General features: G+C 44.9%; 1 protein-coding gene across 6 annotated transcripts in view; it reads left to right on the top strand.

Moving 5' to 3' along the window:
* SEPTIN2 (septin 2) overlaps positions 1–25146 on the top strand; it is an 877282-nt gene that overhangs the window by 850998 nt on the left and 1138 nt on the right. For all 6 annotated transcript variants that reach the window (XM_069213638.1, XM_069213641.1, XM_069213640.1 and 3 more), the window contains one exon: positions 1847–1960. In XM_069213638.1, coding sequence (XP_069069739.1) covers positions 1847–1951 — 105 coding nt within the window. In that variant the 3' untranslated portion in view covers positions 1952–1960. The remainder of the gene's footprint in view (positions 1–1846; positions 1961–25146) is intronic.

Genomic DNA, 25146 nt, shown 5'->3' with positions numbered 1-25146 from the left:
TACCTCACTTGTGTGGGTAGGCCTAGCGCCCACAAAAGGAAATGGCCCAAAACACTACGTGGACACATCACATTTTTTGACAGAAAACAGAGGTGTTTTTTGCAAAGTGCCTACCTGTGGATTTTGGCCTCTAGCTCAGCCGGCCCAGGGGGGGGCAGAAATGGCCTAAAATAAATTTGCACCCCCAACCGCTCCCCGGGAGCGACCCTTGCCTACGGGGTCGCTCCCCTTGCGTGACATTGGCGCAAAAAAAAAAATCCCCGGTGCCTAGTGGTTTCTGCCCCCCCGGGGGCCTAAAATAAATTTTGTCCCCCCCATCCCCGTGTCAATAGGCCGATCTGCCCCCGGGGGGGGGGGGGCAAAAATGGCCTAAAATAAATTTAGCCCCCCAACTCCCCCCCCCACCCCCGTGTTCCTCCCGCCCAGGAGCGACACTTGGCTACGGGGTCGCTCCCCCTGCGTGACATTGGCGCAAAAAAAAAATCCCCGGTGCCTAGTGGTTTCTGCCTCCCTTGGAGGCAGATTGGCGTAGCAAAAATCGGCCGATCTGCCCCCCAGGTGGGCAGAAATGGCCTAAATACAATTTTCCCCTCCAGGGGAGCGACCCTTGACGGCCTTGGACATAAAAAATAGGTAGGCCAGTAAAATACCGGCCCCGTGTTACCAGAGCCTCACTTTGAGCAATTAAAAAAAAAAAGGGATCTTGGCACAAAATGAGCACTCTTTTTTTTTTTTTTTTTTTTTTTTTTTTTTTTTTTAAGCAATTTCACTTCACAAGGGTATATATGACTTAGATAATACACCATATTTAATTTTGAAGGGTTATTTTAAGTAGAAGCAGAGGGGTAATTACTGTTACTGTTTTAGTATAATGTATTTTTTTAATGTGAAGGCCCTGCTGTCAATCTCATTTAACATAATCAGGCTATAATTAGCAGGATCCCTTGGGGAAACCTTCTTACTCATTGTATACACCACCGCGCATCGCCAAGACACTGAGATGAAGATAATGAAAATGCAATTATTAAACACGCAATAAAACAAATAGGCATTAGTCAGCCCTGGCACACCATCCAGTCTACTCTTCTTGATCAGGCGTTTAATCTGCTTCTGCTTGCACAGTAGCGCTGCATCATGACCTTTATATCCTATAGGTATTAATTGAATTAATGTAGTGGAGTAGACTGAACTAATATGGGACTCAAACATCACGTGCGACATACATAAGAGGAACCCAGGGATTCTTGGCCTACGTTCAACAGTCAAGTGGGTAGCAGCAAACAATGCTGAATTTGAAGTTGTGGACTGCCCTTCTGGATTTACTATGAGGCAGTTTAATAGCCTTCAATTCTAGAGGTTGATCTGTTCTTATACCTAGGTCTGCAAATTTCACACAGTGAAACACTTTTGTTAACAAAGATGAAAGATACATCGGTTACATGGTGTTATAAGTTACCGTTATGTGATTGTACCACTCATGTTTGCCTTTTGAGTGATAATGGCACACAGAGGGTAGTTAGTGTGTAAGTTGATCTGAGAACAAGGAAGGTCTTTCACAATATAGTTGCATCCTGCAGAATCACTTGTGATTGTTTCTGTACTTTGTCTACCTTGCAATGTATTCATTAGGTTTTCCTTTAGAAGGAGAGAAAGTTATATGTTTGATATAAGGGAACAAATATAAGCACAACCACGAGAAAACTAGCATTCATAAGATGATCACTTACCAAAGCATTATGCTTTTTTCTATTCTCAAGGTGCATATAGCTTTACACCTCTTTCCACATTAGAATGTGTGAAACATCCACAAGTACATTTCTTTCATGCTTTTCTCTGTCTTTTGCAGCTTCGTCGCATGCAGGAGATGATCATGAGAATGCAAGCCCAGATGCATGTCCAGATGCATGGTGGCGAAGGAGATAGTGGCACAGGGCATGGCCATCATGTATAAAGATGCCAGGTGAGTCCTCGCAACATCATTGGAGGTGGTAACTTTAGTGTCCTAAAGCAGGATCATTCCACATTCCCTAGCTCCAGGAATACATTCCCATTCAACTTGGTAGGCATCTATCATTTAATGGTGGCCATAAAAAGGCACTGAATGACATTTGACGGTCTTTAGTTTGTACTGTATGTTTAATCTTTTAGTATATCCTTGTAGTTTTATTATTACCCTGAATGGAATGCCTTCTAACATTTGCTCAAGATTATTCTCTCTGGAGGAGTCTTAATTAAGCTGGCACCGCCATCCAGAATCATCTTTGTCCTTGATCTGTCATTTTTATACCCTGTTTTTCAAACCAGCACAGCTGACGTCTGAGGTTTTGATTCCTGTTCCTTCACGCTCAAAAGTTCTCAAGAAAGTAAAAACTATGTGTTTAAAACTATATTAGACTGTGCTCCATGCAGCCAGTTTCCTTTTTTAATTACCCTTAAGTTGTACTACCTTATGTTTATAGTAAAATGAGGTTTGCTACTCATATGCTGTGTGCAGTCCAGCAATCTAGTGTTGGATTGTGTTGGGACAGGAAAGTCACCTACATGGTATAGTGGTGTGTGCCCCTATACTGAGTGATCGGAGGGCACGTATAACTGGGGTCATTACTTTTAACTCACCCAGCTAACACTAGTGTGTGTTCTGAGGGTTGGACCTGTTCATGGTAATGCCAAGGTGCAGAATCCATAGAGAGACACACCAAGCATACCTTCATTTGTCGACATAGAGCATGTTCTGACTTGCCTTGAAGCAGTGGTGGCTGTGTACCGATAGTTGAGAATTAATATGCCTGCACAGGCCTTTGTGTCTTAGGAGTGTGGCCTACTGGACACCTGTGTAAAGCTCTATTTCCATGCTACAGCCAGATGTTTGCATTGACATTGTATTTGTATATACATTGTTTTGTGCAGCACACACATGGTAACTAGTATTTGTAAGAGATATATTTCATTGCTAGGACCAGTGCTATCTATTTTGGAATATCCCTGGTTTAGCATGGCACAGGATGGAGGCTGAATACAACTTCCCCAGACAGTGAAGGGTATTGCCTGCATTCTTGTGGCTGGTGTGTGAGCAACTAGACTTGAACGATGAGGGAGGATGGAGACAATGCTACCCTCAGAAATTTAATGAGAACTTTTTGTCAAGGAATTGCTGACAGGCCTTGTGATGTCCCCGTAGCTATAAAGTGCCCCGGCAAGTGTGAAGTCAGTTCCCTTTTTTCTGTGCTGTTGACACATTCTGGAGCTCTTAGTTCACCCCAGTAATTGTCACTGTTTTTGGACAGTTCAACAGTTTAGTAGATCTACAATAACTTTTGGTGCAGTTTTCATTCAAATGTCACTGCTCGAACAGTCCGGGTTCAGACCATGGTGAGACTGAAGGCCAGATGTTCATCACTGACCAGCAGGATTATCTGTTGCTGGTACATAGGTTCAGACCACAATGTTGACACGATTCCTCACAGAAAATGTATCCCAAAACACTTAAGGGACGGGAAGCCAAGATGTTTAAGGCCAGAGCACAGGATTAATGACACAGATGCTGTAAGTTTTGACCAACATCACAGTCGCGACCTTGCTCGAACTCTTCAAGAAAAAAGCACAAAAAGAAGACACATCTCATCAGCACTCAAGAAGGAAGTCTCTGGCACAACTGCAGTGCCAACCACAAGGCCCCAGGGCAGTTTACCGTTCCCAGAGTTTACAACACCTGGGATGGACCCGTCCATGTTTCTGTGTTTCTGAATTAAATACTCTGCATATTTTGCGGAGCCCTTATCACCACTGGTGCGACTAGTGGCCCCATGTACCCAGTGGCCTATTCACTAAAAGGGTTGTCAGTGTTCTACCAGTTAACGCCATTCACTCTGTTCCTGTTAACAGTAACAAACCTTATTTTGTTATTCACAGTATCACTTACTGTACTCAGAAGAGTAAACACTTAAGTAAAAGTATTTATTACTACACGAACAATCTGCTTCTTAGGATGTCTAAAACAAATTCACAGAATGCTATAAAAACCGGATGAAGACACATTAGTACTGAGAATATAGTGAATATTTCTAACCTGCTTAAGATGTCCTCCAGAATCTACCCCAGTAATAACAACTTTTATGCTCTATACTGCAAGAGCAACTTAGTCTAGAGTTTCATAGGCAGAAGAGATGCACCGCATACCTTGGTGACTGCAAAGGCTGCCGTTATCAGCAGAGATGTGAAGACTGTGTTCCACACACTTCAGTCTTCCGCCAGGACTTGGCTTTATCAGCTTCAGGCAAGACATAGCATCTGCGAAGTGTGCTGGCAGGTCATACCGTTTCGGACAGTAAGCTGAGCTATTCACCTTTCCTGACAAGTAAAGTGGCAGTCCTTATATACTAAATCTTATAAACAAAATTGAATTTCTGACTTCAGTTTAGGAATGTCTGAGATAGATAATGTGCATCAAGGTGTGTGTCCCAGTCTGTTTCGGCTAAATGTATATAAAGAGTTAACCTTCGACCCAGGCTAATGTGTATCTTTCATTAATCAGATGGCTTGATGCTTTCACAGTTCTAAGAAAGGTATGATCTGGCAACATCCACATCTAATGGCAGACTTAACAATGATTCTGAATAAATCAGGGAATGTGGTGCCTTTCATTGTCTAAGACTGAGAAGATGGTGACCTCCATTAGCCAAGATGGAGTCCGGGCCTGCATAAAATTGAGTTGGACCTTAGGGGTTTTACATCTTCCCCGGCTTGTATGTCTGAACGGGTCATAGGGGGCGCCTCTAAACAATAGAGAGTTTATCCAATGTATAGGGGAGATCAGTGCTCTCAAGTTACTGAGGTCTAAAGTACCTAGAGTAAAATATACACATGGTCAAACTGCGTGTAAAATAAAACGAGCAATCAACATATCAAAATTTAATGACAAATAAAACACAGTCAGCCTACCACAGATGTCAGAAAATTCTATGCATAGTAAGTGTAGGGATACTTTTAAGCCTTGCATTGTTTCAGGTAGTTAATGATTGATGAGTGAGCAATTGTTAATATGTCTGAGGCAGTGAATTGTAATTGTGGTTCCTCTCAAGGGAGTTCGAAAGATAACAATGAATAAAGCCACTCATCCAGATCTGCTTACAAGTGCTACTGGTGAAGTAGTTCTCTCAAAGGTACTATCTTGTAAAGAGAAAGATGTATTTCCTCTGGTACTCATGTAAAGTTTGAATAATAGTTTCCACAGCAAGATAAGCCACTGGGGACTCTTCGAACTGTCAGTCCGGAATGATTTCAGTCAGATAGTTTATTGACCACAACACAGATTTCACTTGTGTAGCATCCGTTTTGTGAAATGTTCGCACCAAGTGCTCGCTGAGTTCAAACATCCAAGCATGTCCCATGTAGCGTTCTAGTTTCTCTGCAGCTTTTTTCAGCTGGATATGCGTGCTCCATGTTGTTGATTCCATTGTCAGAACAGGAGAAAGATGATACCTTAGTCAATTAGCTGTATGATTATTGAAAATCCTCCAAAAAGACTGGAGAACAGCGAATGAACAAAAGACTGACTCAGTCCAAATACTGATCTTAATCTGGTCACCAGACTAGATCCAGTGTGCTAAAAATGCACAACATTATTTGTTAAAGATGAACTTAATATTATTTGTATGGTACCTGCAAAATGCGTTGGCTTGTTGTGTGTGTGTGTAACAGCCTTTAAATTTCTGAAGCAGTTCTGGCTGTTTGCAGAATATAAACTTCAACCGCTGAGGTCGAAGGACTTCTTTTTGCAATAGAACAGACAATAGCTTGTTTAGATCATAAAAATGCATACATTTCATGTTTATACTAGGCCAAGGCATGTTCCTAATGCTACTTTGAGGCAGAGGGTACAAGGTCCTTCAACAACACTGTATTTCTGAAACTGTTATCAGGTATGGTTGGCCCAGTATGCAGTCATGGCCTACATAAAATTGAGTCGGACATTAGGGGCTTTGCGTCGCTTCCGTTTAATGAAGCCATGACATGACCCATACTAGCCATATGGGATAAGCCAGCCACTTCTACTGCTCTCTCAAAAACTATTTCTCTGTGATATAAATCCGCTCTAGAGGATCCTGGTTTTCTTTCTGTACAATGATTTCCCCAAACAAACCTAGTGGTGCTGGCTTCTTATTCATCTAAATTGACCCCAGGATTTTTTCTCCCTACCCCATCTGACAAGGCATCAAAGAAAATGGAGTAGTACGAGCAAAAGTTGTTTTCAACAGGGAGAATGGGTCTAAAATCCATCAATGCCGCTTGCCTCCTTAGCAGATATGTTCATGCTTTACTGACTCAGCACAAGCAGTCATTCCTACTGTGACGTTTTTCAGACCCATTTTACATGGCTGATTGGAAGTGGTCAGGCTGCTGTATTCAATCTTGCCTAAATACTGCTGATTCGGAGGCAAGAGCCTTGGAAACATTGGTCTCCCTTTGTTGCCATGCTTAGCTACGAAAGTCTGTCTTTTTGCAACACGTTCAGACCATGCTAATGGACATTTCATTTGTCTCATCTGATAAGACTTCTAGCTACAGATTCCTTACCTTTGATTTTCCCAGGCGTCAGGTTGGATCCAGAAATTTTTGCTGTGCAATTCCACTTGCATGTTCTATTGAATGACTGTTTGGCTCCGTGTGGCGCTGGATGTGACATCGTGGTCACCTATATAGGTGCCACCCAAGCACATGGGTGTCAGTTCTTTTATTTCCGCACCTGTTAGTGCAGATCTGGAGAGAGCTCTACTCCCTGTCGCTTTTTGACTGGCCTTTTTTTTTTTGTAACATTTTGTCAAGTTTTTGTTAGAGTGTGTCGAGGATGTCATCGAGAAAGGCTGGGTTGAAACCGTGTGGTGACTGTCACCGTGGCATGTCAGTTACAGACCCCTATCTTTGCCTCTGGTGCCTCGAACACGACCCCAACTCCTAGTTGTGCTCTGACAGCCGGGCTTTGGCCAGGGAAGTTTCCCAAATGAGTGACCATCTAATATAGTTTTGATGCATTCCCTGAAGGGTTTTAAGTCCTCCATTGACCAAAGTCTTATCCAATATTGAATAGATCTTAGCAGAGCAATATCGGAGATATGTCTAAGATTTAGGTCAACTCTAACCAGCAGTGATGGGGTACTAGTGGGGCGCCTCAAAGATTTTATAAAGGCATTTTCTTCTTTTTCTAAGCTATCACGGTTATAGTATCCACACTGTGGGAAAAAACCCCATTTTTGGCATGGTTACCCCACTTTTTTCTGCCATTGGTACGCTTAGACTGTTTTTACTGGGAACCTGCTAACCAGGACCCATTTGATTGTGCTCTCTCCCTCTATATTTGGCTGCCTAGGAGTTTGCACACATCACAATTGGCATACTGGGGCCCTCTATGTGCCTAGTATATGGTACTTAGGTACCCAGGACATTGGGGCACCAGAGGGTCCCCATGGGCTGTAGCATGTATTGTGCCACTCATGGGAGCCCATGCAAAATTGTGTCTGCAGGCCTGCTATTGCAGCCTGCGTGAAAAGGTGCATGTACCTTTTCACTACAGGTCACTGCACCAGGTCACTGTAAGTCATCTCTTTGGTAGGCTGGGAGGGCCCCCTTTCCCAGAGGTCAAGATGCAGGTCCCTGTGTGTGAGGACACCCCTGCACGAGCAGAGGTGCCCCTGTGAACTCCTGTTCCATTGCACTGGACTTCATAGGTGCAGGGAAGCCAATTTACCTGTGTACTTGGACACAGATCACTACCTGTGTCCAGCTACATTGGCATGTGTGGTATCAAACATGTCAGAATCATACTCCAATACTGTAGCCAGTATTGGTTGTATGATTCCATGCAATCTGATCGAGACAACTAGCTGAAGATTCCTTATCTTAGAATTCTCCTCAGACATCAGACTGGATCCAGAAACCTTTCCTCAGCAGTACTTCTGTGCGTCTGTAGTTCGACTCCATAGCGACGTCATCCCCAGCCATGACGTCAGCAGAGTCCATATAGTCCCTCCCCCCACATGCTGATGTCAGTTTGCCTCTGGTATTTTTCTGTAATAAAAATGTTTGTATTGTATATGCCTTCCGGGTTTAAGACCTGTGTATCCGGTCCTCGACAGATGTTGGTCACAGACCCCACATTTGGTGTGTTTATGGTGTCTGCACACTCACCACGCAGCCGATGTGTGATGCCTGTCATTGGCTGAAGCCCGAGTCCTTACAGGAGTGTCGGATAAAGCTCCTGGCGACGCGGGCGGAACAGTCTTCATCTCGGAGGCGTCGGAGTCTGTCTTCTTCCTCGCCGTCCAGGGAGCGCTCTGAGTCATTCTCAAACCGCTCCTACGACTTCCCCTGGATCAACTGCGTCTGCAAGTAAGTGTTCCTAGGCGAAGTCACGTCCTTCAGCGTCACCACCCCCACACACCTCTTCTCAAGTGGAGTCTGTGCTAAAGTCAACCACTTCCTTGCTGCCCTATCCTAGTGCCGGGGCGACTATCACCCAAAAGCGGGACTTTTACTCATCCTTGGATACTATTTTTGGGTCTTCCACTCCCTCTGGAGCTCCTTTGGGCCCTAAGGAGGTGGAGGGTGCTCCTACTGGGTCTCCACTGGTGGCTTCGTCCTCGGTGCCTGTTCAGCCTCTCAACTTCCGGAGTCAGATCAGCACTGGTGCATGGCCTCTTGCAGCCACCATCATCTGTGCCTGATCCTGTGCTACCGATGCCATCCACGGCACCCGTGGCCCACTCAACTTCGCTTGACTTCCCTATTGTAATTTCTCTGGAGTCAGACAACGCCGCTTCCAAGGAGGTTTTCCCCTCTCGATGTTGACCAACACCGGGAGCGACGCCTTAGATTTGTTTTTTGTTACAGGATTGGCCCCCTTGATCCTCCAGAGGTTCCTACACATCCTCAACCCCCCTTTTTAGGCCCTATTCTATTTTCTTGCTCGATTGGGTGCTTGACTTAGCCGATGCGAGTGGCCTTGATTCTTCACCGGCGTCCAGCCTACTCTTGTCTCCTGTTTGGCGACTCAGGCAAGTTCTGCTTTCACAGACATTTTGAGACCAGTGGCTGATGTGTTGCACTTAGTTTCTTCTTTTGCAATTATCAGCAGATCCGTTACTGGATTTACTTTGTGATCAGTCTTCTACTGAACCAATCCTGTATTGTGAGTCTCTTTAAGACATCCTTTTGGGTGTTGGGAACCGGCCTGTTTCTGGTCCCCCTCTGGAGCGTGCTATCTCCCAGACACTGGCCTGCACAGGAAGATCCGTTATCCCTTTGCCACCACCCAACCACTCAGTTTTGTGGTACAAACTGCTTTGACTGCGCATGACATGACACAAATCCGTCCTGCCCCACCACAGCAGGAAGCCAGACAGCTCATTTAGCATTGCCTTAAGTTCCACTAACAACTCTTGTGTGCTGGCTCGCTTTGCCCATGTTCTATGGGATTCAGTGGAGTGTTTGTTTCCAACTCTTATCTGAGGAAGCACAGCCCTTCTGCCCTTGATAAGGGATGGTCAGCAGGCGGCCAAACTCACGGTTCGATATGATATGGATACCACCGATTCCGTTGGTCGACTAATGGCTGCATTGGTTGCAATACGACAAAGGGCTTGGCCAAGACCTTCTAATTTTTCAGCTCTAGTAAGGGGATTTCTTGCTTGACGTGCCATTTGATGGCAAAGCTTTTTTTGGCACATACGCAGATTTTGCTTAACACTGCTTTAGAGATTCTCATAGTGGGGACTAATGTTACGTCCTCCTCTGAGCCCCATCCACTACACAGTTGCATGCTGTTTTGGGCTTACGAGGTCCTTGTGGGTGTGTTACTATGCGTACATACCTTTTGCTCTTATGTTGTGTCTTACAGTTGACGTAGTCCTCTTTATCTCCGTTTAGATCTAGAGTGTACTCCTGCTTTTTGCAGAAGCATTGTTCTTACGATTTAAGTACCTTTATATAGTGGACTTTTCCACTTGCAATGATGGTGGAGTGCACCATTTAAGTTCTGTTGTTGTATGGCCGCGTAGAGCTCTACTTCTGAGGCATGGCTTTTCTTGCCATATATGGTGGTGCTCTTTTTGTTGTGCATTCAGACCAAGTCTGCCTCTCCTTGATTTTACCATTAAGCTGGTTGCCTGCAATCTCAATTTCTGTGGAGATTGGGTTTACCATGGCTCTTTTGAGCATTTTGGTGTGAGCGATCTGCTACATTTTCCTCCTTCTAGTTCCCATTTGGGATCTTTTCTTGTATTCCTATGGGAGCAATTTATTTCCTAAAGTATTTAGGATTACTGTCCATCAGCGCTGCATTACCATCCTTCTTCTACAAGAGGTCTTTTCTCCCATGTTTTCTATGGAATTTATAATGGACATTGTCTGTTTTTCTTTTATATTTCATGTTCTGTTCGTCTTTGTCCACCTGCAGAACTGAAATTGGTGGCCTTCAAAGGTACTAAAAATACAACAAAGATCTAAGTAACCCATTTAGTCAATTCACTTGATTAACCCATGCTCACATATTCCTTTTCTGCTCACTGAAGTAGCTCCTTTACGCACATTACTTGGGGTGCGAATATTCCCTGTGGCGTTATTTTCATGGTTACAATCCTTCACACAGGATGATGAAGGTTCTGTTCCAGGTGTGTCTCTTCAAGTAGCCCACCGTTGATCTCTTTTACCTATAACGCAGAATCGCATACCTTTTTGTGTGTAATTCTTGGTGAGATTCTTTGACATTTCACCTCACTCACTGAAAGCTTTCCCAGTGGACTTAGTATTTTGTTTTATTATATTTTCCACTGTGATTGCTTTCTGATGTATGCCACCATACACTCTATGATATCTATTACTGTTGCCAGTATTCCTTCCAATACCAATGGTTTTGTTGGGTGTCAGCTGATTTGTGATTAACCTTTTGTACACTCCTTTGGGGGTGGGGGGTGGTTTCCTCGACATGGGTTTCTTTCTCACCTGTTTACATCTCTACAAGTACTTTTCCTATGTTTCCTCCCCAGACATTAGTATTCATTGTTGCTCACCAGATATTGCCTAGTTCTTCTGGTCTTCAGCATCCTGTTGTGCTCAACCTAAAAATGTTTCTGTGGTCTCATGGTCACATACCCTCACTCTAAGTGGTGGGACTTTATTCTAGGTCTGTCTGTTGACATGCCTCCCCTTTATTTGCTTCTTCTGCCCTGGTCTTACCTTCAGGTTTTCCATGACTGTTTCGCTTCCTCTTTCATGTTTATTCACATTGGTTGCTTTGCTTCTGTTCTTGTGTTCTGTGCTTCTATGCTGCACAGTTCTGTTGGCCTTTTTGAGCAGATAGTTACTATGCCTTCTGTTACCATGCATGAGCGCTTTTGTTTCTTCTTCATTGCTGTTTTCGCTGAAGGGTGTTTCTTCTTTCCGTTCATTTTTCTGTCAGGTTATTTCATTGTATCATGAGCACTAGTGACAGATTATTTTGCCTACTGCCATACCCTGTCCACTGAAAGCGTTCGATTACCAACTCTCCTAGTGGGTTCTGTTTTGTCTATTGTTGTACACGTGCTCTTGCACATTTTGGGCTGGGCATTATTTGTCCTTCCAAGTCTATCGTCCCCTTGGGTTCTAGAGCTAGTTTCTCCTAGTTCTTCTAGGTCGCCCATTGTTGTTCATCTTTGTACACCTTGTGGTGTTCTGTTTATTTCAGTACATCATGTCCTGTTTACACTTTGTGTTTCTTCACATGTGTGCTCTGTTTGGGGCTATCTCTTTCTGCTTTGACACAGCTGTCCCTAGCACGTTTACTATAGTCCTTTTCGTAACAATTTTGTTACCTGTGAATTCTTGCCAGTTTGATCTCTACACGTTGTCCCTTGATGAGTGTTACGTGCCTAGCTCTCACAGTTCATTAGACTTTTTTTTACCCCTTTTTCATTCCGTTATTTATTTGCAGCTCTGGGTCTCACTGCAACTTACTGTGCCTGTTGTCTGTGAGGGTTGCAACGACTTCTGTTAGCTCCCCCAACTGCTGAGGGTCACCCCAGACTCCCCTCCAAGGATCGAGTCCCCTAGTCCTTGCTGGTCCTTTTCAGCCGTGCAACTCTCCTTTAGTTCCTCGTGCATTGCCAAGGCTTGTTGGTGGTTCTGCAACCCCACTGACCATTTGCAACCCGATGACCGACAAGGAACACCACCTGCACCACTCCAAGGACTCCTCTTCAGCTCCTGTGTTCCACAGTTGGTCGTCTTCTTCCCCTACGACCTGATTCTTCATCCACAGAAGGGTGGATAGTAACTCCTGCCCCCACTGGACAGTCCATCGTGGACTGGTCTCTGCCCCCTTCTTTTTTCAGGTCCTCTTCTACCGGATCCACCTTTGGTTTCTTCTAGTCTGGTCCTGTTCTTGTACAATCTTTTTTCAAAGTCCTTGGGGAGACCAGGCACTTTTTTCTGCTCTCCCGGCCGACCGGGAGGCGGGGGGGTGTTACTCAGGTACTCATCTCTTGGGGTTCCTAGTTCTTCCAGCTCCCCTCTAACAACACCACATCCTTGGGTGGGGGACTGTATCTAATATTCCACTTTTAGCATATGGTTTGGCCCTCCCCTAGAGCCCTCTATATTTTTACTAAGTATTACCAATGCTTGTTGTTTCTATGCTAATTTCTGGTTGCCATTGTACATATAATAAGTGTGCACTTACCTTTAGTTGGGGGGAACTGCCTATAAGTATCCTAGTGTTGTTACTATAATAAATTACCTTTATTTTTGTAATACTGTGTGGTTCTTTCATGTGTGATAAATTGGTGTGTGTCTATAGTGGTATTGCATAAGCTTTGCATGTCTGCTAGATAAGTCTTGGCTGCTCATTCACAGCTAACTCCAGAGAGCCCTGGCATCCTAGACACTACCTACACTTCACTAAAAGAGATACCTGGACCTGGTATAAGGTGACAACACCATAGGTGCCCACCACACACTATAGGCCAGCTTCCTCTCCCCACAAGTCCACCCCTTACAGGGCGGCTCCACAAACTTGAACTTTGTACATCTCCAATGGAGGGGAGATTGAAAACAAGGACATCTTGTAATGAATCTTAGTACGGACCCTGCCCTTTATTTCAAGGTCAAAGCACTTTTTCTTATCTAGGCTGTCCATCTATAAGAATCCCCCATTCGTGCACCCGAATAATCACACTCATATACCCTATCCAATAGTTCATCCCCTAAAAATGTTATTTTTAAAGTGCTACCTGGCACCAAAGACAATATATTTTGCTTATTACTATTAATTTCCAAACATGCTTCTTGCAGGACCAGCCAAAGTTCCCCGATAAAATAGATATGCCCAAGGAGTTTTTGATGACAACAAAGTATCACCCACAGAGTAAACCTGGTATTTTGTATTCCTTCACCTTAGGGGAATAATTCTCACAAATTAAGATATTGGGATACATTTATTTATAAAGAGGAGAAATAAAGTGGAGGCAAAAACGAAGCCTTGTCTGACTCTGCTCACTGGAATTTGTTCTGTTAATTACCCTAAGGGTCCCCATCTAACCTTTCTATAGTTTCCAGTATACAAAGCATGAATTAGGGTCAAAAGACCTCTTGGGACCTCAATTCTATACAAAACCTCCCAACGTTTGGCTCTTGGGACAAGTGTGAAAGCAGCTTGAAGGTTCACAAAGGCTAATTACAATCGCCCCTCGTCTATATCACCCCACTTCTACTTGATAGCCAGGGAACGCACAATTTGGTTCATATTGCTAATGTTTAATTGAAAATACGCCTGAAAGCGTGACAGCTCATTAACTTGGGGAAGCCAGGCCCCATAGCCTGGTTAAAATTTGCATGCAGTAAACTTTCTGTATATTGTCATTCAGACTTAATTATGGGTCTGTAATTACCTAGAATAGATTTGTCTCCCTTTTTGTGAATCTGTATGATGTCAGCTCCTTTCCAGGAACGTGGGATTGGGGCACCTGCTATCAAAGCATTTGACAAAAAAAATTATGTGGTGGCCCCATACCTGAAGTTCACTACAAAATAAATCTGCATGGATACAATCCAAAATCGGGGCTTTTCCTGGTTTCTGAGCCTGAAAAGCACCAATTGTTTATTTTAAAGCAAAAGACAAACTCTTTTTGGCTCAAAGCTGAGGTAATGTCATCCAGACTCTGTTTTATCATCACCTAAGGCATAGGCGCCATAAACGGCTGTAAAATGGTTAACCCAATCACCAGGAGCGATATGACATTCAGGGCGAGCATAATCTCTATGATATGCGACTAAATGCCAGAATCGTTTATCTCTAAGCTTGGCCGCAACCAAAAAGTATCATCCCAAATGCTAGCTCACCACTCTATACATTCACTAAGCATCTCTGTCTGGGCAGTCAAGTTCGCCGAGCGGGGCGTTTTACCTGCTATGTACTGCAGGACTTTCCAGTTTGTCTGTTCAGAGACTGCCCTCCATATAGGTACTGCATTGGTATCTATTCAGAAGGTGAGGGGTCTGTGGCTAGAACTCTGTCAGAGGAAAAAATTACTTGACTTTGGTAAGTGTCTTTCTGGAAGAGACACTATCCCTTGCCAGTCCTCCCCATTCTGTGAATTGAACTCTATCCGTTAATAAGATGCCAAGTCTAGGAATCTGCACTCCACTCTAGACCAGTTTGCTGTTGGGGGTTCTGTCTCTATGACAGCATAGAAAGAAACTAATATTGGCACACAGGGATGGTGCCTAGATGGGCTCTGCATGTTATTTCTGGAACGGAATGTCAGTATAGAACCGCACACGCCCACCAGACAGTACACACCTATACTGCTGAAAAGTTTCAGGATCTAGTCTGATGACTGGAATATTAAAAAGGTGAGGAATCCAGATCTAGATTGTCTCTACAGGAAAGAGCATTACGGAAGGTAAGTAAATTGTTCCAGGTTATTGTCAACCCCCACAGCAAATAGCAACTTTTACTAATACTATGCTGCAGATTTTTGGTGCCATTCTGGTTCCCTCTGACATGCCTTTGAACCCCGTTGAGCCACAGGAGTCTCCCGCCAGTGCTGTTGGATATGCTGTCTGAGCACCCATTTTCTGGCCTGCACCAATACCAGTACTGACTTTTACTCCAGCACCAATCTCAGTGCTAGTTCCTCTGGTGCTGACCGACTGAGCGAATCCCAGCATCACTCACCAACTCTGAACTGCCACTGGAGGCCTCTGTTGCGCTATGAAATCATAACCAGTGGTTATACAACTGGATTCCAATCCCAGACTTTTGCCTCGGTACAAGTAAGAGTGGAGGATTCACAATCTTTTTGTTGCAACTGTGACAGAGTTCAACAGGCCAGTTCCCTTAGGTCTCCAATAATGAGAAAGGGGCAGGTTGCTTCCTCCTCTTTATACTGATTATGCATTGTATTTAGATTTCTGAAATGCCAGTGGGCCAGATATGTCATGAATTTTCAAATTGGGCCACTAACTGAGGAAGTGCTTCTTTTGCAATGATGGTTGAGAGGGCAGCTGAGACTAGAATTGCTGTTGAAACTAGCTCAACCATCTCCCCATCCATAAAGAAAATTCAGAGGTCTAGCTTTTAGACAATACTAGCCCACCCAACCTGTTCTGCAGTAACTGACCCAGTCCTTTCGAGGCCACAGACATGGTACCAGTAGAAAACTTCATATCAGCAGGGCATTAGCCCTCATATTCTTCTTCTCCCGCCTCTGCAACCACCAAGCCAATTTAGTTTGCCCTCTCAAGATCTTGCCTAACTTGTAGGAGGCAGAACAGGGAACTTCCTCCATTGCTTGAGATACATAACATTGGATAGATGGATCTTGCAAATTGTGTAAAGGGCTGCTCTCTATCTGCTCTGCACCCCACCTTCTCCCCACACAGGAGCAGCTTTCAGCGAAGCACTCTATAATCTTGATGAAAGATGACTTTCTAATCCTGTCAATGGATGCCATCGAGCAGCTACCTGGCAGAGAAGGAGAAAGATGTGCTTCTTCCTCACTTGAAAGAAGGACTGAGTCGTCAAGACTATTTCTACTGTCCAGCCTTTGAATGCTAGTATGAGCAAGGATGTGTTGCAAATGCTCACTTTCACTCAGATCCTGTCCGCAAGTGAGTGGATGGGGTCCTTGAAATTAAAAGACAAGTGTTCCCATATCCATGTCCCGCAGTGCCCACAGGTACTTCCTGCAGTTCCAGGTAGGCGAGTAATACTTTGTTATACTGTGCTCACCTTCAGCTTTACCTCAACCCCTCTGTTCACAAATCTGATTTTAGCTGTCTCTGCCCACCTTGGGAGGTCAGAAGTACCTGTATTTCCAATTCTCGTTGTCTGGCTCCTAAAGACGCATTCGCTACAGTCATTCGTGACACCTCTAGATGATAGCTGAGCCCCCAATGTCATTGGGTTTTAGCATTAACGAGCCGAAGCCCCACCTGAGTCTCACACAGAGGATTTCATTCATCTGAGCAGTTCAAATCAATGTTTATAAAGTGCAGCTACTCAAAGGTAAGGGTCTCAAGTCGTTGAGGGGGGTTGTCCTCTGAGCTTCAGTTGAAGAGCCAGGTTTTAAGGTCCTTCCTGAACTGATGCAGAGATGGTGACTGGCTGAGGTGCAGGGGCAGGGTGTTCCAGGTCTTTGCCGCAAGGAAGTCTCAGGATCTTCCACCAGCCGAGGTCTTCTGGAAGCAGGGTACGGTGGCTAGTGCTTGTTGAGTGGAGAGGTCTGGTGGGGGAGTAGAAGGTGATTCAGTGGTTGAGGTAGGCTGGTCCTAGGTAATGGAGGGCCTTGTATGCATGTACAAGGAGTTGATAGTTCATCCTTTTTTCAATCGGAAGCCAGTGGGGGTCTCTTAGGTGATTGTCGATATGTTTGCAGCAGGGAATGTCCAGGATGAGTCTGACAGAGGTGTTTTGGATGTGCTGTAGTTTCTTCTGGGTGGTGCTGGTGTAGAGGGTGTTGCCAAAATCGAGTCTGCTGGTAACCAGGGAGTGGGTCACAGTTCTGCGGCAGTCCTTTGGGATCCATCTGTAGATCTTCCGCAGCAGTTGGAAAGTGTAAAAACAGGAGGATGCGACTGAGTTGACTTGGCGGGTCATGGTGAGCGATTAGTCAAGGATGAAGCTAAGGTTGTGTGCCTAGTCTGTAGGGGTGGGGGATGCCGAGGGTGAATGGTCACCAGGAGTCGTTCCAAGCTGATGTGGAGGGTCCCAGGATGAGGATCTCTGTCTCGTCAGAGTTTAGCTTGAGGTAGCTATCCTTCATCCAAGCCGCAAAGCTTCCATCTTGTTGTGGAAATTCTTCTTGGCAGTTGTGGGTTTTACGGTCAGACAAATTATCAGCTGGGTATTGTCAGCGTATCAGACAATGTTAAGACCATGGTTCTGGACCTCGTGACATTCAAGACTGTGCATTCAGTCTTCTTCAGCTCCTGGCCTCGTGTATCCTCATCCTTATAACCAGGTGGCACATATAAGCTCTGCAAATGACCTTACGATCCCTTTGGGCCCACCATCAGGTCTGCCTGTCCCAACTCCATTCAGATCTGAAAAAAGACTGCACATGGTCTGCAGTTGGGGGCTGGCAGGCACCAACATGACCTGCAGCAGGCCTCTCTCCATTCCCACCCAGGGTTCACAGCGATGGCAGACACAGTGATGGCAGAGGTGAAGATCAGAGGCCTCTGGTCTTCAGCAGAGCTCCAGCTCATATCAGTCTTTAAGAGCTTTCGGCAGTTCATCTGGCTATAAAAGCTCCCTCCCATCCATCAAAGGGGAGGAGCTGCAGGACCTCACTGACAAAAAGATCTCCATGTGGTACAGCAACTACCATGGCAAAGTGAAATCCTGGCATTTGTGCTGAAAAGAGAAGACTGGCCCAGCAGAAAATAATTTTGGTTGCCAACCACCTGGCTTGAACCTTGAATGTCAGAGTGGACAAACTGAGTAGGCGCAATCCAGCTGATCAGAAGTTTTGTATTAAACCAGGGGTGGTGCCTTAGTCAAAGAGCTAAGCACTGGTTAGTTATCGTCCCAACCTCTGAGAACACACAGTGTCAGCAATTCTGCATGTTAGTTTCGTGTAAGGCACTCACCAGGAGATGAATCCTGGCTGTAGTGGGAGGACAGACTCCTAAATGCATTTCTCTGCTACCTCTTGCCTCATGTTCTGAGGAAGCTCAAGAACATCCATGCCTAAGTCTTTCTTTCAACTCCCCAGACTCAACCAGGAAAGTGAGGAATACAGAGTTTCTGAGCTTGAGTATTTGTCCTCCTGTCAGACTTCTAATTCAGGAGGACCTCCTGTTTCAGAAGCAGGGCAGAGTCCTTTATCAAGGTCTTCACAATCTACACCTCCTTGCGTGAATTTGAGTGGTGGCAATTAAATGGGGTTGATTTGCAGTCCAAGATAGTTGATGTTATCTTTTCGACCACGTGCCTTTCCATAAAATGTATCTACAGTGGGCGCTGAAGCAAGTTGGTTACCTCTTGTGGTTATTATAACTCCCATCCCCAACCAGCAAAATGGACAGATCTTTTGTTTATTCTTTCATTAGTCCGAACAGGCCTACCGGTGTGCATGATGTAAAGCTATTTGTTGGCCCTTTCAACCTTTCTATGTATACCTGACCAGCTGTCTTAGTTTAAGTCGCAGGTTGTTATGCGCCTTATGAATGGTTTGATGCACATTTCCCCCCAAAAACGTTTGTCATAGGGGAACCTGAACTTTGTAATGGCATTTCTCATGAGCATCTACTTTGAGCCTATGCACACCTTTTCCTGAATGCTTTTAACACTGAAAGCTGTGTTGCTTATTGTGACTATATCTGCAGGCTTTCAGTGGAGCCGCCTTATACCATGTTCTTTGTAGATGGATTCGTTCTGATGACATGGGCAGCCTTCCTATAGCAGGTTCTAACTTTTTCATGTTGACCGGTTGATAACTCTAGCAGCATTTTTTCCTTGCCTTGCTCCTGGAAATAGGAAGAGAGATTTTCTATCACCTTGACCTTAACAGGATACTGAGTTTGTACATTAACCACATAAAGGTCCATGGCATAAATGAACAGCTCTTTGTGGGATTTTCAGGGGCAAAGAAGGGCAAAGCATGCAAAAGCTGGCACTGTCAATGTGAATAGTCCTTTGCATTAAAATATGCTAAAGACTAGTCACAAAGCAGCCCACTGAAGACTTGCAGGCTCATTGCATCAAGGCAGCTACAATGGTTTTGGGTTAAAATATGCATGGTCTGGATGCCTGTGAGGCTGTGACATGTCAGTTCTAAGCACCACTACCTTGAGAGTCCATTCTGGCAGGAAGGTAATTTCTCTCCCTGAGCTCTTTGGGTGGAGGCCACTCCCCACGCGCTGTTCCTTTGGGGAGGTACTGTTATGATATCTATTCCAAAGGTGAGGAATCTGCTTTTAGAAGTATCATCAAAAGAACACGTTATTTACCTCCATTAATGCTCTTTCTGGTGGACACTGTCTGATGAATACTTTTAACCGCAGGTTCATCACCTTTAGACTATTGCCCAGACATCAAGATGGAGCTAGAAACTTTCCAACAATGCTCCTGCATCCCACAAGTTGGCTGTGCTCTGGCTCCGTAGCACCTTGGAAATGACAAAGTGGAGCCACGTATAAGTACCACCCTTGCACACTAACATCAGCTCCTTTCTTTCCATGCCTGCTGACAGAGATCCAGAGCTCCACTCCTAATTTCAAGAAAATCCAGTGTGCTCGAGAACAGTGTCCCTTACTAAAACAGCAAGTTTCAAACCCTGCCACAACTGTAGCAAACAAATTACAGTCCGGGACCTCGACAAGGTGTCTCTTTGGTGTTGGGGTTCAGTGTACTACTCAGTCAGGCAACAAATGCCCCCTCATGCACCTGAAGGCAATCCAGCACTGGGAATCAAAGCTGTATGTTGCCAGAAATAGGAATATGTTTCAGTCTTGTATAAATCTCACTTATCAACACTGACTCCCTTCCAAGATTGCTCCCACAAGAGGTCAGCTTTGCAGTTGAAGTCCAAACGTTAGCACAATAAGTTGAAGTGGAACTCCACCTCATCCCACTACTCTCTATCCAAAAGGAAGGCGCAAGGGCATTATATCCGTCTGACTCCCTCTTTATCTTCAGGTGTCCAGACGATTTTTGAGTTCATCCTGATGTGCCCTTAATTACTCTGGCTATCAGCGATGCTGATCAGATTGAAGCCTTTAAGGATACCACGTTGTGGATTTCGACACTCGACCAGCACCTTTGGGCCCCAAGGATTCACAGGGGGTGTCAGGCTCATTAACACCAGTCGATCTGTCATCAGTGCTGTCTGATCCCCCTTGGATCCAAACCAGCTCCAGTACAGACTTCCACCCGAGCACAATGACTTGTATCGTCCCTCCCTCGTCAACGCTCGTACTAATGCCACACGTGGAGGATCTGGTACTGCTTCCACTCTCTGACCCCGATCCTGACCAATGCTGTTCTATGAAATTACTAAATTGCAACTTGTCACCAATAAAGCTTCATTTTAATCTTATTCCTGTACTAGAATCGGCATGCCCTCAGAGACTCCAATATCTTTCCAGTGCAAATTTGCACTAAAGTTTGTCATCCCCATAGTTGATGGTGTTTAGAAAGATTCATCCCCTTAGTATGATGATGATAAATTTTACATGGACTTAAGAGGCCGAGTGGGCTAGATACATCCCTGACACAGGGATGAACTTGCCATATTGACCTTCAAAAGAAGAGTGCTTCATTTGCAGTGTTAATTTGACATTAGCTGATGTTCTGGACCTACTACTACGCTCTATTGAGGTTAAGACAAACGTCCTTATGGAAATCTTACAGCCTGGATCTGCCACATATGAAGGCTTCTTTACAGTTCAAAAGGGTTCTCACTGACCCTTTAATGGGCATTTGGTCACAGTGCTGTACTTGCCCACAGAGAATAGGCAGGTGGCAAAATGTCAGCCCACTGCCTGACGACCCTGAATTTGTCGCTAAGCATCCTACTTCTAAATGTCTGCTGGTTCAGGCTTCAACCAGCAAGAAGAACGCTAAACATTCTCCACACATCCCCTGGATAAGCAGTGTAAGACACTTGAGATGTTCGTAAATCAAATGTCCTCCGCATGCCTCGTGTTGGGGGTCATTCAGTTAATTAGTTTGTTGAGCAGATAAATACATGCCCTCTGGGACAATCACCATCTTGCTGGCGATCTCAGAAAACCTTGGGGCATCTTTGACTAAAACCATTTTGGATGGTCATGATGGAGCGAAACAATTGATTTGTGCAGGTCCTGATACTACTGATGTCTGAGAAGGGTAGCTGGCACTTTTGTGGTGCTGCTAAACCTTGGTGCGTATGACTGGATTCTCTGGAGACGTTGAGGGCTCTCTCACTGATACTTTTCAGTGGCTTACTCCTGTTTACCAAAAAATCAATTTCTGCGTTGAAGTAGAGTAGAATAGACTAGGGCCATGTCATGTTGTTTAGGTCTTTTGTTCCCTCTCAAACAGTTTCCTCATCAGTTTTTGAAATTCCTAGGCTATTCCAGGGGGCTGGCGTATGGACAGTGTGAGTCTTCCAGCATATGTTGCAATAACTGTAGTCCTTTCGAGGCCAGGAATGTGGATCTGGTAGGCAATTTGCAGGCCATCAACGGCACTAGTCTTTCCAGCCCCTTTCACCAGCAGAGACAGCAACCAAGTGGCTTTAGCTTGCAATTAGTAGCACACCGCCACCCTGTGTAAGGCACGATCCACCTTTTTCCCCCAGGGTGGCGATCCCACAAGCTCCTACAGATGGGTATTTCAAATTTTTGTCGCTATCCTTCCTTTCTGGTCCACTAAATCTTCCCTCTACATCATAGCAAATCTCAGAAGCTCATCTATCCATTCTGTGGCAAGTCATGCAAGTTTTACTCAACAGAGGTGCCATTGAGAAGGTTTGAGACTTGGAAATAGGAGAGGGTTGCAACTCCTGCTACTTTTTAGTGTTGAAGATAGATGGGGGACCTCTGGCCCATCTTAGACCTTCCCCCTCTGAATGGCTTCCCGTGGAATGAGAACTTCAAAATGCTAAAGCTGGCTCAGATTCCCGAGCGACTGACTGGTGGCTTTGGAGCTGCTGTACATGAAGTTTCATATACCTGTCTTGCAGTCCCAGAGATGTTACCCGCAGTTCAAGTTAGTCTAGGAGCACGTTGAGTTTGCTCTGATCCCGTTCAGCCTCATCAGTGCCCTTTGGGTGTTCACAAACGTGATGGCGGTGTTTAGCGCACATCTTCAGGAGTCTGGGATACCAGTTTCGCCTAACAATTGGGCTCTGATCCTGATGTATCAGCCTCAATTCTGGATCTCTGTAGCTCCAAGGTGTCTTTACCTTTTATCCTCCTGCAGAATCCTCATTCAGCTACCCCATTTAGCATATGCATGCTCTGCAGTGGAGTTTGAAGTGTTGAGTCTGAAGTTTCAGTGAGCCCAACACCATTGAAACCTGTGAGATGCCATTCCGGTTTTGTGGGAAACTGCACACTCTGTATTGGTGGCTGCTCAATCAGAATTGGATCGGAGGCCTGTTTACATTTAGCAACTCGGGTGTCTCCTATTGAGGCAAGTTATTAAAGGTTGACATTTACTCTCAAAACTTTTGTGATGCTACAGTGGAACCTTAACTTGGTTTTGACATTTCTCCTGTATACAGCGTTCAAGACAATAAACAGCAGCTCGTTGCATCTTCTGACCTTAAAGACTGTCTTCCTTATAGAGGTCACTTCAGCATGTCACACAAATGAACTTCAGCAGTATCCGTGCAACCAACCTTCAACACCTTTTTTCTACATTGTGCAATCCATCACTATCTCAGCATTCTTTGCCCCTGATTACCCCCTCGAAAGAGGAAGAAAGGGTTCATCGATTGGACCCTAAAAGAGCTTTAAGTTTTTGCATCAGTCGTAACAAACGGTTAAGTGGACCAGATTTTTGTGGGGTTCTCTGGGTCGAAGAAAGGCAAGGCTGTGGAGAAGAAGGCTCTTTCGAGGTGAATAGCCCTCTACATTAGGGTCTGGCACATACTGGAAAAAGCAGCCTTTGGAATGACGGAGAGCCCTTTCCACCGGGCATAAGACTACTATGGCCACAGTGGCACGTGGCGTACCTGTCCTTGACGTCTGCCAGGCTGTGACGTGGGCATTGTTGCCATTCACAAAGCACTTCTGCCCTGACAGCAGCTCCAACAGGAAGGACATTATACCAGTTCAGTCCTGCAGGAGTTTTAGGTCTGAGTCAACTCCACAGACACTCCTCATTTGGGCGGTAGTGTTTAGGCTTCTGTTCTAAAGAGAAGGAATCTGCATTTAGAACTATCCATCAGAAGAACAAGTTACTTACCTTTCATAAATGGTCTTTCTGGTGGATACTCTACTAACTGCGGATTCCTCACAACCCTCCCATCTTAGCATTCTGTAGTGTGACCTTTTTTAACATCTAGGTCTTAAGTTAGGGAACTGCATGCTGGTACCGATGATTGCGTCAAGCTCTGCCCCTGAGAGTTCAGAAAGAGACAAGCAAGAATCTTACAACTGCATGCAAGAGTGACAAACATGCAGCTCTGCTCCAGCATTTCCAGGGTGATAAAGAGCCAGCATTGACCCACAAGGTACCACCTAGTAACACACAAGAGCATTACTGAAAAGAGTCCCAATCCAGACGGACACCGGGGAATATGCTAAAGGTAAGGAGTCTGCAGTTAGATAGCAAATCTATTAGAAAGGGTGCTATCTAAGGTAAGTAACTTGTTCCTCTCGCTGCAGATTACTCCCACCAATCATATTCTGTGGAGTGTCTCTTTGATGTCTACATACATGGGTGGCACCTATATGTGGCTGTGCTGCGCCACTACCAGAGTGGTATGCTAATTTGTGGAATTTGTATCCTGACGTGGATTAGCATCAGGGACAAGAAGTTTTAATGTCCTGACATCTAGTCACAGAAGTGAAAACAGATGCTGTGAACGGTGAGAAATGTTTGAGCACCGGTGATTGTCTTTCTGAACCCTGGACTGTGATTGCCTGGAGGAAACTCTGTGCTCAGAGACTAGAAACATTTGTTGTGGGTGCAAATGTCGGTGCCTATTAAATGAAGCTGGCATTGGTAGGCAGAGGGATAGCAGCACTTAGCATTTTGCCTGCATGGTACTGCAAGCCAGCGATGTTTCAACATGTAAAACATTGCATGCTGTTAGTGAAGATTTTCTGGGAAAAGGTTGAGGAGTGGATGAGGTCCATGGTGGGCACTGTCTGCTTTTGGCTTTGGAGTGTGATGCCATCATGCCAGGAATACCCCATGCCTGTCCCCAGGCTAGAGAACTGAAAGAGCACCATTGCCAGTACTGTAAATACCCATCAAGCTGTCTCACAATCACTACACTACATTAGTCTGACACCCTTGTCCACTTCTAACCCCACTCTTTATAGCACCCATTTCACACATTTAATAAAGTGATTTTGATGGCCGTTTCCAGAACTGCGGGATGGTGGGAAGCAAATGGGCTGAGGAAATATCCCAGAATAAATTTTAAACAAGCATTTGCAATGTAACGGCTCTCGCGTTTGCTCATGTTAGAGCTGATCGCGTTGTAAACTCATAACCCGACTTTTCACGTATCGGCAAAAGTGCATTTATGCACGTAACCCGAAAAAGTGCAATTAACTATGTAAAGCGCTCGACTTCTGCCAAGTGAAATCGCGCTATTAAATTAGAGAAAAAGTTGTCCACGAGCCGGACGGAAAACAGCGACCCTCGCATGTTTTCTGTACTTGGTCGATGCGCTCGAGCAGGGCTAGCCACCGGAAAAGGCATGACGTAAGCATGCCTTAGACTAATGAAAGCAAGCAGATTTTAATAGACAAGCCCACGAACCAATGAAAAACACGGACGTGACGTCAACAGGGCTCCGAGCCCTTTTCTAAACACTAAAGCGTCTTTCTGCGATATGCATGCGCGACCCTAAAAATGGTTGCCTACCAGTAAGAAAACAAATAAGGGCAGGAAAGGCAAAAGTAGGAGTCTATTTTATGTAATGCAGAGTAAAACATTGTTATACA

The sequence above is a fragment of the Pleurodeles waltl genome, chromosome 11 (genome assembly GCF_031143425.1).
Source record: "Pleurodeles waltl isolate 20211129_DDA chromosome 11, aPleWal1.hap1.20221129, whole genome shotgun sequence".
In the NCBI taxonomy this organism is placed as follows: Eukaryota; Metazoa; Chordata; class Amphibia; order Caudata; family Salamandridae; genus Pleurodeles; species Pleurodeles waltl.
The sequence above is the reverse complement of the archived record's forward strand: the minus strand, read 5'-3'. Positions and strand labels throughout refer to the sequence as shown.